At 37.6% G+C, this 13,964-nt stretch overlaps 1 protein-coding gene across 2 annotated transcripts in view; it reads left to right on the plus strand.

Moving 5' to 3' along the window:
- PIR121 (transcription activator) overlaps window positions 1–13,964 on the plus strand; it is a 481,847-nt gene that overhangs the window by 12,437 nt on the left and 455,446 nt on the right. For both annotated transcript variants that reach the window (XM_089411826.1, XM_089411827.1), the window contains one exon: window positions 6,735–6,807. In XM_089411826.1, coding sequence (XP_089267952.1) covers window positions 6,735–6,807 — 73 coding nt within the window. The remainder of the gene's footprint in view (window positions 1–6,734; window positions 6,808–13,964) is intronic.

Below are 13,964 nucleotides of genomic sequence, written 5' to 3' on the forward strand. Positions count from 1 at the left end.
GAAAGGAAGGAAAATGGGCAATAATAAGAAATAGAAAAGCCTTTATTCGATATAGAAACCAAAAATATAGTAATCAATAGCAATTAAACATGCTCCGGATCCTTTCTTGGAATTGCCGGGGCTTCCCATGGAACAAAGGCCCCAAGCTAAGTTGGATTTCAAATGATGTTGATATTATTTTTCTTGTTGAAACTTGGGAGCACGAAGAATCTAAGGTCCCTAACATAGATGGCTTTACGTTATGGTCTACCTGGAACAAGCGATCCTCCCGTAGAGGCATTGGGGGAATAGCTTGTTACATTAAGAAGAACATCTCCCCCCATGTTAGGATTTATAAAAACGACCCTCACAACCAATATAGTTGGATAGAGATCAAAGACATTAATAATAAAAAGTCCTACATAGCAATATGTTATTTTCCCCCCATTAATTCTATAACTTCTATAAGAAGAAGAATCTAGATAAAACTAACCCTTACAATGGTTTAGAGAATGATATTTCTAGCCTAAGGAATGACGGTAATATCCTTTTAATAGGTGACTTTAATGCTCGAACTTCAAACAACGAAGCTATTATTCTAAGCAATCATTCCAACCCTAATCCTCTTTGGTTAGACGAAGACCCTACTCTGGCTAGTAGGTACAAAAGGAACTCTGAAGATCTCGGGGAAAATTTGTTTGGGTCGGAGCTAGTCAAGCTCTGTAGTGCTCAGGATCTCATAAATTGCAACGGTCTAAAGAAGTGGCCCAATTCTAGCAAGATGACCTGCATCCATGGACTTGGTAGCAGTGTGGTAGACTACGTTATTTCCGATCTCCCATTATACAACGAAATAATAAATTTTGACATCTTAAACGACCACGAACCTAACTCTGATCATAGGCCTTTACTTATAACTCTCAATTTTGTCATGCATAGAGTTCCCATAGAAAATAATACTTATAGCCAAAAGAACTTAATATTTGATAGAAATAAAAATGATCTCTTTCTAAATGAATTAAAAACTAATTTGCTTCCTTTATCTAATATAGACAACATAGAAGACCTCTATCATAATTTTACTACAACCCTCTCATATTCTATTAACAAGTTCTCAATTGAAGTTTCAAATAATAAAAGAAATAGCAAAACCAATCCATGGTATGACAAAGATTGTAAAAGTGCAAAGAGAGCAATTAAGGAAGCTGTTGATGAATCTCTTAAAATGGACAAGATAAAAATATACAAAGCCCTAACTAAAAGGAAAAAGAGGCAGTACATTCGTCAAAGACAGGAGAATCTCTTACACCTCTCTAAGGTAGCTCCTAAGAAATTCTGGAGGCAGATTCTAACTAGGAAGACTAAGGATAATAAAAAAATTGCTCTTCACGATTGGAATTCCTATCTTAAAAAGCTTTATGAATCTCCAAATGTCGTGGATAATTTGGAAACCCTTCTCACAACGAAAGAAGTTTTCTCTTTAGAAGACATTAAGTTTGGGGTTAATCGCCTCGCTAATGGGAAAGCTAAGGACATTGAAGGTTACCAAGCAGAAATCTTAAAAATTGGAGGTCCTGTCCTCATCCCCCACATCCACAAGCTTTTCAATCAAGCAGTCAAGCAAGGGTTCCCTAAACCTTGGACTGAGAGCCTCATTATCCCTATTTTTAAAAGTGGGGATACAAATAACCCCTCTAATTATCGAACAATTATGATCAACCCTCTCTTAGCCAAGTTATATGGTAGTATTTTGGAAAAGAAGTTAAGCATATGGCTTGAAAGTGAAGGTAAGCGGGCTAAAGGCCAAGCAGGTTTCAGAAGGCATCATTCAACAACAGACCACCTTGTTACGCTTAGGATCATTGCGGAGGAATGTCGTAATGATAAATCCAATTTATTTTGTTGCTTTGTGGACTTTAGAAAGGCTTTCAATACGGTTCCTAGATACAACCTTTGGAATAGATTGGAAGAGCTAAAGGTTCCTCTCGAGTTGAGAGCTGCCGCTATAAGGTTATACGAGAATGTAATTGCCAAGCTAAAGAGCAATGAAGGGTGGTCGAAAGATATTAAGTGTAACATCGGAGTTAAACAAGGTTGCCCCCTCTCCCCTACTCTATTTGGCATTTACATCGATAAGCTCGAAGGCTATTTAGAGGAAGTAGGATGTGATGGCACGATCTTAGCTGGGATAGTCGTCATCCTTCTTCTTTATGCTGACGATATTGTTCTTTTGGCAAGGTGCCCATCTGATCTTAATAAGCAACTCAGGCTTCTTAAGGATTTCTGCTCTACCATGGGTATGACTGTTAACACTGACAAAACAAAAGTTATGATTATCAAATCCAAGAAGGAAACTTACGCTAATTTTATGTATGACAATAATAACTTGGAGGAAGTGTATTCTTACAAGTACCTAGGAATTGATATTCATCACAAGCTCAACTGGAACCATAGCATTGAGAAAAGGATTAATGGAGGGTGGAAAGCTTACTTTGGTCTTGAAAATAATTGTAAAATAGAAAACCTTGTAATGTGGGATAAAAAGAAGTTCCTCTTTGAAACTTTAGTCACTCCTGATATCTTATATGGCTGTGAGGTTTGGGGTTGCAACATCTCCAGAGAATCATGGAGAAAGATTGAGCAAATCCAGAAGCGTTTTATAACTTATAACTTGAAAATTAAAAGTAATACACCCTATCCTATTCTCCTTATAGAAGCAGGTCTTTCCCCTATTGAGAGCCTAGCTATGCTTAGGTTTCTGTTGTACAAGCACAAAATCAGTAACATAGACGATCATAGACTTCCTAAGCTAGCTTTAAATTCTAGCCAAAACCACCTAAGGCTCAATCGAGGGTGGCATAAAGACACAAGGGCCTGGTTAAACTATTGGGAGATCAACAAAAATGATGCATTGCAAAACATAAATAACATTAAAGATATTGTTACTTCTAAGTTCAAAGAAAAAATGTGGTGTGAGAAAGACTTAGCGACTAAAAGAAAATTAAGTTATTATAAGAAGGTCATCAACCCCACCCTAGAAGATCAAAAGTATCTCTCTATTTTAACTAGCTCAAAGAAGAAAATTAATATAGCAAAGATTAGAACGAATTCTCATGAGCTCCATAGTGAAACAGGTCGTTGGGCTGTTCCTAAAACGCCATGGACGGAAAGGATCTGCCATATATGTGAGAATAGGAACATCGAGGATGAAAACCACTTCCTCTTAGAGTGCCCTGCATATAACCACATTAGATCTCAGTTTCACAATCTTTGTTACAATACTGACCTTCCTAGCCTTTTACAATGTCAAAATTATAGTGAGCTCGGGAGGCTTCTCTCCAAGCTTTTTGAGCATAGGAATAAAATCTTAAATCAAAATAGATAATTTGTTTCTTTAGGTCCGATAGACCATTATTTGGTCTCAGCGGACGTTAACCATCATCATCATCATCATCATCATTATAACTTTAATATATATATATATATATATATATATATATATAATTAATTTAAATAAATAAATTAAATTAAAGTTTTTATAACTAACCATTAAAAGTATTTTATTTATCTATATATTTTACCTAATTTAACTTATTTCCACAAATAATAATAATAATATTAAAATTAAGAATGACAATAATATTATATTAATAATAATATTTTGACTACTAATATTAATAATACTAATATTAATAATATCAAGACTATATTACTAATATTATATTAATTATATTTAATAAATAATTTAATTAAACTAAAAATTACTTATATTATTAATATATAATAATAAATAATTTAATTAAATTAAATAAATTACCTTTTCTAACTAACCATTTAAATTATTTTATTTATTTATATTTTTAACCTTAACTTTATGATTTTAATTGAAATATATATATATTATTAATAAATTACTTTAACCATCGATAATTTTTCTGGTCCTTAACAACATATTATTATATATATTTATGTTTTATATTAACAATAATTACTAAATAATTTAAATAAATAAGTTAATTATCTCCTTAAACTAACGACTATAAATATTTTATTTATTAACAACCTAATATCATAACTTTAATATGTTTATATATATATATAATTATTAATAAATTAATTTTTTTAAAAAACTAACCATTAAAAATATTTTAGGTTTTAATATTAAAAATAATAATAATATTAAATTAATGAATAGTAATTTGACCTGGGTCCGTAGGTCAAAATTAGCCGTTGGTCGATTTAGCCGTTGGAGTCTCTGCTCAGACTATTTAACATGCTAAGCTGGATCTGTTTCTTCAACTTGTCTTGAAGATGAACCACACTGGTTGGTTCGAAACGCGTCGACAAAGGTCTTTCCTCATGTGATTTTCGCCGAAGCTCTGCTTACAACTATTATGGATCACAGAAGCCTTAATTCAATAATCACTCATCTTCTCATACATCTCTCTTTCCTCATCTGATTGGGTACGGATTTCTGGGATCCTCTCTCTCCACACGTGCGAAGAAGAAGACAGATTTTTTTTCAACGTTGATTCAATTTCAGGGAGGTTTGACCAATGTTTGACTAGCAGTGTTGACTTTGTTTGACTGCGATTTTGGTGGGATAATTTCTGTTTGGGTAGGCTGCATTTCTGGGCACAAAAATTGAGGCAATCCGTACTGTTTGACCAGTGTTGACTGCAACGTTGACCTGAGTTGACCAAGTTTGACTGAGTTTTTTGGGACTGTTTTGGGCTGATTACGATCACTGATGGAGGTCCAGTTGACTGGGTTTGACCGAGCTTTTTTGGAGGATAAATTCTACCCTATTGACCAATGTTGACTTTTTGGTTAGGGCTTTCTGTGGCTGCTGTTTGTTTGGATAGATTTCACTTTGATTGGGCAAGTGAATATTGCATATTGTACTCTCTCTCTCTGCTGAACTTTTGAAGAATAATAAGAAGAATTAATTAAAGGGTTTCCCCACATTGTGGTTTGTCCATGGCTGGCGCCACATCTTGTGTCCTCTTGCCTTGGCTTGTCTTCTACTATTTTATTTATGTTCTATCTGCATTTACTGTCATGCTAATGTGATTGCTAATCTGGAAATTGATATTGGGCTAATAAGAAAACTGAAGTAAATTGCTCTTAAGCATAGAACATACCATCGTTATCTAAAATTAACACTTTCTGTATTCCTTTAGCTGATTAGGGTCTTGGGGAACTACCACCACGCTCTTTGCATAGGTCTTCAGGCCATGTCCATCTAATAGGACATCTTAGCCTTCTAGATGACATAGTGGGAGACTCCCTCCAACCTATCCTGATCTCTAAGCCTAGCTGTGGCCATGTCGAAAATCTGATATGAAAACTCCCTCTTTCCCTCTACTTTGTTGCTGAATCTGCTACTCGCACTCTCTTCTGTAGTGAGAAGATCTACTCTCAATCACTGCCAATCTGCGACTAGAAAAATTAGATCTCTAAAACTCGAGATCCCCTGAGAGAAATAATTTCTAGTTGTTGTGATAGATGAAAATTTCACATGCACATGTGGTAGTAGAGAGAAATTTCGACTTCTTTTGCTTGACAAAGACTTCCTTCTCCTTCGCTAGGTTTTCCTCTTTCTTCTTAGGGATTTCGATCTCTTTTCTTCCTCCAGCTACTACAAATTGAACTTATGTGATGTGTGTTCCAAATGAGGTCGAGTTGCTGCTTTTATATAGTAATCTATGAGGTTGACTTGTCTTTCTTGAGGCCGACTTGGTGGAGTAGACCTAAAAGACCTAATTTACATCAAAATAAATTTCTTTCTTGATAGATGAAGCTCAAGAATGGCCTTGTACATGATGACAAGGACAAGGACTCTTGACATAAACCCTAGAAGCCTAAAATGGAGGTTTTGACCTAAAAATCATTGACCCAAGCATGAAACCCATGCTTTAATAAGTCAATATCTTTTATAATAAAATTTATTTTTCTTTCTTTTGATAAATACATTACATCATGACTCAAATGCAATTATGAAGACCAACACTATAGTTACATTCTTCAACATGGTAGAGGATGAATCAACATTTAACTTGGCTGAGTTCATGCTTGACTCGAGTGAGTCAGATTTGACTGCATTTAGCCTAATCATATTGACCTGGATGCCTATCTATAGGCCCAGTCAACCAGTAAAAGTAAAAGGAAATGCAAAAAGCATAAAGAATAAGGAACGCTCAAGCACAAACCCTAGCCTTGCTTTTATAAATAAATTGCCCACCCTTCTTTCCTCTCTCACTGTTCAATGTGACACTTTGGAGCATTCATAGCTAAGGATTTTATCATCTAGTGGTGTGTTGTTTGTGCTTTGACAAAGGTCACACCACTTCTTTACTTTCACAAAGAGGGTTTGATTAAATTTAGTTGATTTGTGTACCTCCTCTCTGTTTTAACTTTTCCCTAGATTTACTCTGATATCTATGCGTAGATCAAAACATCCTGGGTAAATGAACTGTAGCTGAAATCAGGACCAATATTATCTATGTGGTTAGTTGACTATGGTTTCTTTTCTGTTAGCATCTAACTTAACTCTATTTACTGTTATGGATTTTAAACTATTTAAGTCAATGTACAATGTGTAAATTGACTATTGGGTAGATGTTTTATGGTGGTTTTGAATTTTGCATTTTTCTTTTATTCTACTATTGGGGAATAGAAACATAAATTAATGTTAATTACAAATTAATATGTATTATGTAAATATAATTTTCTTTTTTTCTTTTCTTTTGCAGGATGATCAACCAGATGTCCAAGGACTATCTATTATGTTATCAACAGGAAGATATGCAACTAAAAGTCCAATAGGTAGGATACTTGTACACTCTATGTTATTTTTTTATGGAGAGTATTTTTTTCTGAAGGAAAAAGGTCTTGTAATTTTATTTATATAAACAGAATTATACTGGCAGATGTATAGCATTCCTGTTTGCCTCGTAATGCTTGTAGCAAAAGAAAACCATGACAGCTCATTCCTGTTTGGCTTGTAATGCTTGTAGCAAAAGAAAACCATGACAGCTCATTCCTGTTTGGCTCGTAATGCTTGTAGCAAAATAGAACTGTGACATCCCCCTTATATAGCTACATAAAATCTTCAAATATAATGGCATTTACAATCTCCACAAAAACAACCGTTTTCTCCAAAAATTTCCAGAATTTACATCCCTTTTTGTTCATCTAAAATGTATCATCTGTCATTTGCTATTTATTTTATTCATTACCCCTATAATAAAGTTATAAACTCAGAGGCCCAAAAACCAAAGATGATTGTGTAAAAATTTATATCCAAGAATCATGTATATATTCATAAAATTGTCCTCGATGATTCTCAAAGACTCCAGATTCTTTTGTCTAGCTCTAAACCTGGTTTGGATAAGCCATATGCTGTCTTGTTTTTGTCCTGGTAGACTTGTGCAAAGGAAATATGAGTGAAGTCTGACTGTAAAGACAAGACATCAAGAAACAATGACTGCAGTGTGAAGTTTTTTAGAACCGACTGTTGTTTCATACAGCAAATTACAAGGAGTGAATCTCCAAATATTTGTATTTGTGTTAGACCGTGTTCCCTGGCCAGCATCAATACCAATTTGAGCACCATTAATTCACAGAAGTTGTTTGTTTCTTGGACAACTCTGGCTTTGAAAGATGTAGGGCTCATAGAAAGATAAAGTATTCCCCCTGCTCCACCCCTGGGATGAATTCCCTGAGAAGCACCGTGGAATATATTTAATTATACTGTTATTACTTCTTCAGCTGACTGTCTTATAGATTGTTTTTCGATAAAGTATTCCCCCTGCTCCACCCCTGGGATGAATTCCCTGAGAAGCACCATGGAATATATTTGGTTATTACTTCTTCAGCTGACTGTCTTATAGATTGTTTTTCCTGACATTGAGGAAAGGCAGATGGCATACTTTGGATGGCACATTTCAGAGGTGAAGTATCCTTCTCCTCGAACAGCTTTGTGTTCCTGGCCAACCAAATTTCCCAATCAAGAGTTAGAGGAAGACGTCTATACCTCTTGGTTTCCCTGTTAAAACACCAAGTCATGAGAGTAATCTCTATAGAATTCCTGCTCCAAACAAACATTTTTAGACTTCTCATTTGTTCTACTTCTACCTAGTTCCAAATTTGTTTTGAATATTGGCAAATAATAAGATGAGTATTCATGGTAGGCCATACATTCTCCAAGATATATGCCATAGTATTACAACAATGACTTTCCGAGGAGTCCGAGGAGTAGGCGAGTCGTCATCTTAGGGCTTGTGGACACGCAGGTTTTCGGCCAAACTACTAGACAATCGATCACATTTTCACTCTCCAGGCCATTATTGAGGAGGCTCGTCATCGTTCTCTGAGGGTTTACGGTTGATTTGTAGACTTCTAGAAAGCATTTGACACATTTCTGAGGGAAGCATTGTTCCAAAGACTCTGTGACATTGGCATATTCGAGACCCTCCCGACAACCATTATGAGACTGTATGAGTCAGTCTTAGGATGGCTCAAGATGGAAAATGCCCTTTTTGATTTCATCCAAAGTTAAGTGATATGTTTCACCGAATTTCAAGTTTGAAATTCGATGAACCCTAAAGAAATTTAAAAGTTTATTTCGGTTTTGCAAAAGGTTTGTTGAGGTGAGATCCCACCAGTTAGTTCCATGTGCTGCTGTGAGATTGAATTGGAGTCTTCTACGTGCTGTTGTGAGTTTCGTTCAAATTTATTTGGTTAACTTCTATACAACCTCTTCCCATCGACTATATTAGTTGTGTTCCCTCAAAATCTAGTAGGACTTCTGAGAGAGTTCACAAGACAAGAACTAAACCAAGGGACAACACTATGAGGTGGAGGCCCATTGTCACCACAACACACTACCTCCTGCACTTTATTGGACTTTCACCACAAGGGAGGCTTCTCGGTATTGGTCACCTAATAGGTATTCTAAGTCTATGGCTCATACTCAAGAAGGGCACTCAACTTAAGGACAAGGCTCAATCCAACAAAGACAAGAAATATCATACACTTCAAGAGGCCTATCTAGGGTACTTATGGCCTAGGGTTTAATGAATAGGTAAGGATAAAGGCTTACCAAGGTACATAAGGCCAAGAAACCACTTGCTTAAGATTGATTGGATCAACAATTGGAGAAACAAGTCTTCAAGAAGCCCTAAGTTGAAGTCAAGGGTTAGGTTAGTGTTTAGCATAGGGCAAAATTACCTAGGGCTTGTGACGTTAGCCCTAAAAAGGAAAAATTAACAGTGGAAAGGATGGATTTTGTTGCAACAGACTCAAAGCACGTGTGTAACGTTACCACAGCCTATAGGTCAACACTCCTCCTAGTTGAATTCAACCCTATGCCCTAGCCTAACAATGTGCCTTGAAGGGCTGAAAACATGAGAGAGAGAGAGAGAGATTTTAAAAGATGTTTTTCAATGGTTTGTGCTCACTTATGTGGATGCCAGTGCTTGATCCTTGGGTGATGGAGTCTAAGGGAAACCTACTAATGGAAATATCAAACCCTAGAATGGAGTAAGGGCAAGAAAAACCCTAGTTTTCAAAACCCTAACTAACACTTTATGAGGGGATAAAGTTATGAAGAGAGCTTAACATGAAGATTATTCAAGGGATGCCATACATTTATTTGGTGAAACATGCAATACATTGCCAAGATTCCTTAGAAAAACATTCAATTAAACTAGCACATAGAAACCCTAACAACAACCATTCCATGCAATAACCATTCAAAAGATAATCAACAATAAAATTACTTACAAGAAACGCATGAACGGATCCTTTATTATCACAAAATGACGTCTCCACAATAAGAGATTGTTTCCAAAAGCAAAATTATCCACAATAAACCACATGGCCACAAGAATACAAGTCACCTTAGCTAGGTCGAAATCCTCCAAGGACGCTGAAATGCCCCACTAGTGATAATGGGATACGACAATGAGGTGACCACTATTTATATGAGGTCTACCTAAATCAATTCTAGCTAATGAAGCCCCTAAAACAAGTTTGACATCAAATAAACCTCTGTTAATTTTAGGTATGTTCTACGCTTAGAGCAATTTATTTCAATTTTACCAGTTAGCTCAATATCTTTTCCAAATTAGCAATCATATCAACATTAGAGTAAATTACAGATAGAACATAAACATAGATTGTAGAAGACAAGCCAAGACAAGAGGACACAAGATGTGGTGCTAGCCAGGAACAAACCCCAATGTGGGGAAACCCTTGATCAATTCTTCTTATACGTTTTTCAATAGTTTAGCAGAGAGAGAGAGAGAGACAGTACATATACAACAAAAGTCAACACTTTGACTTATCTAAATAAGAGCATAGATCATCTCTAAGTCGATGATACATGAGGTAGCTAAACTCAGTTGAAGACATGATGTTTCAACCGATTCTCCCAGGTGACTCCATCACCATGCTGCACCTATCATTGTGCTGCTCCTCATCATCATGCTGCACCTCACTATGCTGCACCATGCTGCACCCATCATCACTATGCTGCATCTCATTATGCTTCATCAATCATGACTGTACCCATCATTGTACTGCGTCATGTACCTTCATGTGCCATTGCTGCACTATGTTTGCCATACTGTCCCATGTGCTTGCTGCACCATGCTTGCCACCATGTGCTTACTGCACCTTGCTTAACATACTGCTGTTCCATTGTTAGCATGCCTTTGCTGCTGTCCCATTGCACATGTCATTGTTGCTGTTAGCATGCCTTTGCTGCTGTCCCATTGCACATGTCATCGCTGTACCATGCCATCATTGTAACATTGCTTCCAAACTGCATCATCATGTTATTTAGATGATTTTCTATTTGCTGCATTGGTGGGCAACCTTTAGGTGAGGCCATCAACAGTCCTACCTATTGGCATGCTACTCCAACTTTGTTTGTTAGAGCACATTGCTGTATCCTCCATGTTATCCCACAGTCAACCACATAAGGATTGCGGTCAGCTCCATGACCAACAATTAGGGTGAGATTAGATACTTATTGATTGTGGCTAGGGATCTTTAGAACAACAACATAGGACCTGTGTTTAGGCATCTCCATATAGCATCATACGCGACCCTTTCTTGCACCCAGGACACCTTTATGCTACCCTTTCTTGCACCCAGGACACCTTTATGCGACCCTTTCTTGCACCCAGGACACCTCTACGCAACCCTAAAACAGTCTGCCCTACCTCGGCCTCCCTTACAGCAATTCGACCCTCCAAAATACCTGTGACTTGCTGCGGCTAAGACCATCTGTTTGACTACGGTTAGGGCATCCTATAGACAGCTTAGGATCGCCCTTGGGATATCTTATAAATCGCTTCCTTGACTGCGGTTAGATTTCATTAGGGCAATGTATAGGTGTCTGCAATTAGGGCTCGTCATTTCACTGTGTCTAGGGTTAGATCTCCCCTCTAGGACTGTGGCTAGGTCTTGTTAAGGCCTTCTCCATAGCTATGTTAAACTTCTTCCATGACAAAGGTAAGGGTTCCTTTAGGTCAACATATAGATCCCTTCCATAGCTTCGCTGGCCTATCTTCTTTGCTGCGGCTAGGGCAGCCTCCTTTCCTCCAATGTCTAGGGCTTCCTCTCCTAGATTTCTCTTCCACTAGAACCCAAAGTGAGTGGAGAGAAATCAAGAGAGAAGTGTGTGTGAAATGACTCTCAAGTCATCTCCTTTTATACTAAAACGTTGAGCACATGTGGGTGTTATTTAGTTGCTGGCCGACCTTGACGAATTGTCTTATAACACAAATAAATTCATAACTCCATGAATACTTATTGGAATCGAATGATCATTAAATCAATCCTACACCTCTCGATGAGAGGGATCCAAGAAAAATATCAGCTGCCATAAATAAGATGATCGACATGGAGTTTGGCCCTAGTTTCCAATTTTAACAACCTTGGGTTAGAAGCCAACCCACTAGCTCAAAGCTAAAACATGTCATAAATGCCCAAGCGTGTGAGCCATAACCTCATAAATGTTGATGTCATGCCCTTTTTGGGCTCTAAATGCCATGTCATTGTGAGATGAAGGCTAAAAGTGAGTTTGTATGCCAGGAACATTCAATATTTGAGGAGTGTCACTCAAATCCACCTCAAATCATCCTTCGGGTTCCCAAATCCACCTGGGGTGTCACCATGTCATCTCCATGGGTCTTTAATGGTCAAAATAGGGCCTCCTCTCTCCAGCATTAGGGCTTCGTTAGGTGCAACAAGACCTCCCTAGTTTCCCGTGGAATACCATCCTCATCTAGGCTCTAAATAAGGGCCTACTTATCAGGTAGTGTCAAGGCCAGGTTGGGCGCATGCTGGGTCTAAGAACCTCAATGTCTTAGGTCTTGACGGCGCTACGGGACATGTATCATTTGCTCAAGTCACCATGACGACCAATGCTCTTAATGCTACATCTGTTGTGTCATCTATCTCTCTAAAAAGGCTCGGGTTCCTATGGAGCAGGTGCCCTTAAGGCCTAGGTTGTTGTGGACCACCGGGCAAGACCAACATGAACACAAGTGAAAGCAACCATTCATTAGAGACTAAGATCACATGAACATCTAAGTGGACCAAACTTGGATGTTAAGGGCATATTAATACTTCAAGCTTGGATCACCTTCCCATATCTAACTAGACCAAGTCTCGTAAAGGTAATCCCTACCTTGATAGAGGTGGCTAATGGTCAACCCTATCAGGTGCTTCCAGTCCTCAAAGGGAAGTGGCATTTCTGAGGTCAACCCCTTAATAAATAGGTGTTAGCGTAAGTGTATGGCAACAAAGGGGAAAAGGGTTCATGGCCAAGCGCCATGGTTAAGGGGACTAGCTAATGGGGAGTCCACATCCTAAATGTATAAATGTGAAGCAAGGAGCTATCATGGAGGCATGAGTTACCTTAATCGACCTGCTTTTTCTACCCCTCTAGTGCGCCTTTAACTTTTTCTTAATAATGCTTTGTATGATGGTGCAAAAGTGAAGACTTAGAGCTTGCTCTTTATGATGTAGCATTTTAATATAACCCCTTAAGATAAGATAGTTCACGCTCATCAAGGTTGGGACATGCAAGGGTTCCTTTTGATGTAATGGAGCATCATGTGCTCAGGAATTGAGTGATGGCCAAATGAGGAGGGTAGAGCTCATGCTAGGCTTTTGCCCATGTGCTAATTTATGTCTTGACCATCTTTTGCATTTTGATTTTCTTCTTTTTCTTTTGTTGTGGCCATGATATGCTTTTTCATTCTTTTAGCTGCATCAACCTCTAGGGCAATGTTTTTTGACCCTACTCAAGGAGTGTGGACATGAGAGGATGCCATATCCCAATCAACCAAGGACAAGTTAGACCCAAAGAATGGAGTTGGTATAATGGACTTGTAATGTGGCATGGAAAGTGTCCATTACGTTGTAAGGGAATAATTAACATACTATCTCAATCCATATTTTCTAAGTAGTGCCTCTCCTATCGTTGAAAATTGGTAGCTATGGTTGGTATTATCATTGGCAAATTGATGGAGAAAATTCATATTTTTCATTTTGACCAAGTTGGCCTAAAGTGCACAAGTTGGCCCCACATGATGAATGGGTTTGACCTTAAGGTCAAAATCCTCCTCCTAAACCACAGATAAATAGAAGTTTGTTGTAGTTCATTTGGCAAACATCACATCAACTCATTCGATTTGAAATCACAAGAAGAAGTCCACACAGGTGAAGGAGTCAACGAGTATTTTTGTTCTGTGTTGACCAACCTCTTATTCTTCTGTTTGACTAGCATTGACTTGGGAGAGTTACTTTTGTTTGACTGAGGTCTTAAACTGTTTTGGAGGTTGAATATTTCAGGGATCTGTTGACTTCATTTGACCGAGATTTTTTTCCTGTTTCTGGGCCATTGATTGCAGGTCAACTATGTCCTTTGACTGAGATTTTGACTGGTTTGTTTCACTGAGGTT

The sequence above is a fragment of the Pinus tabuliformis genome, chromosome 3_1, assembly GCF_031772625.1.
Source record: "Pinus tabuliformis cultivar Carrire ecotype Pingquan chromosome 3_1, CPIR1, whole genome shotgun sequence".
NCBI classification, from domain to species: domain Eukaryota; kingdom Viridiplantae; phylum Streptophyta; class Pinopsida; order Pinales; family Pinaceae; genus Pinus; species Pinus tabuliformis.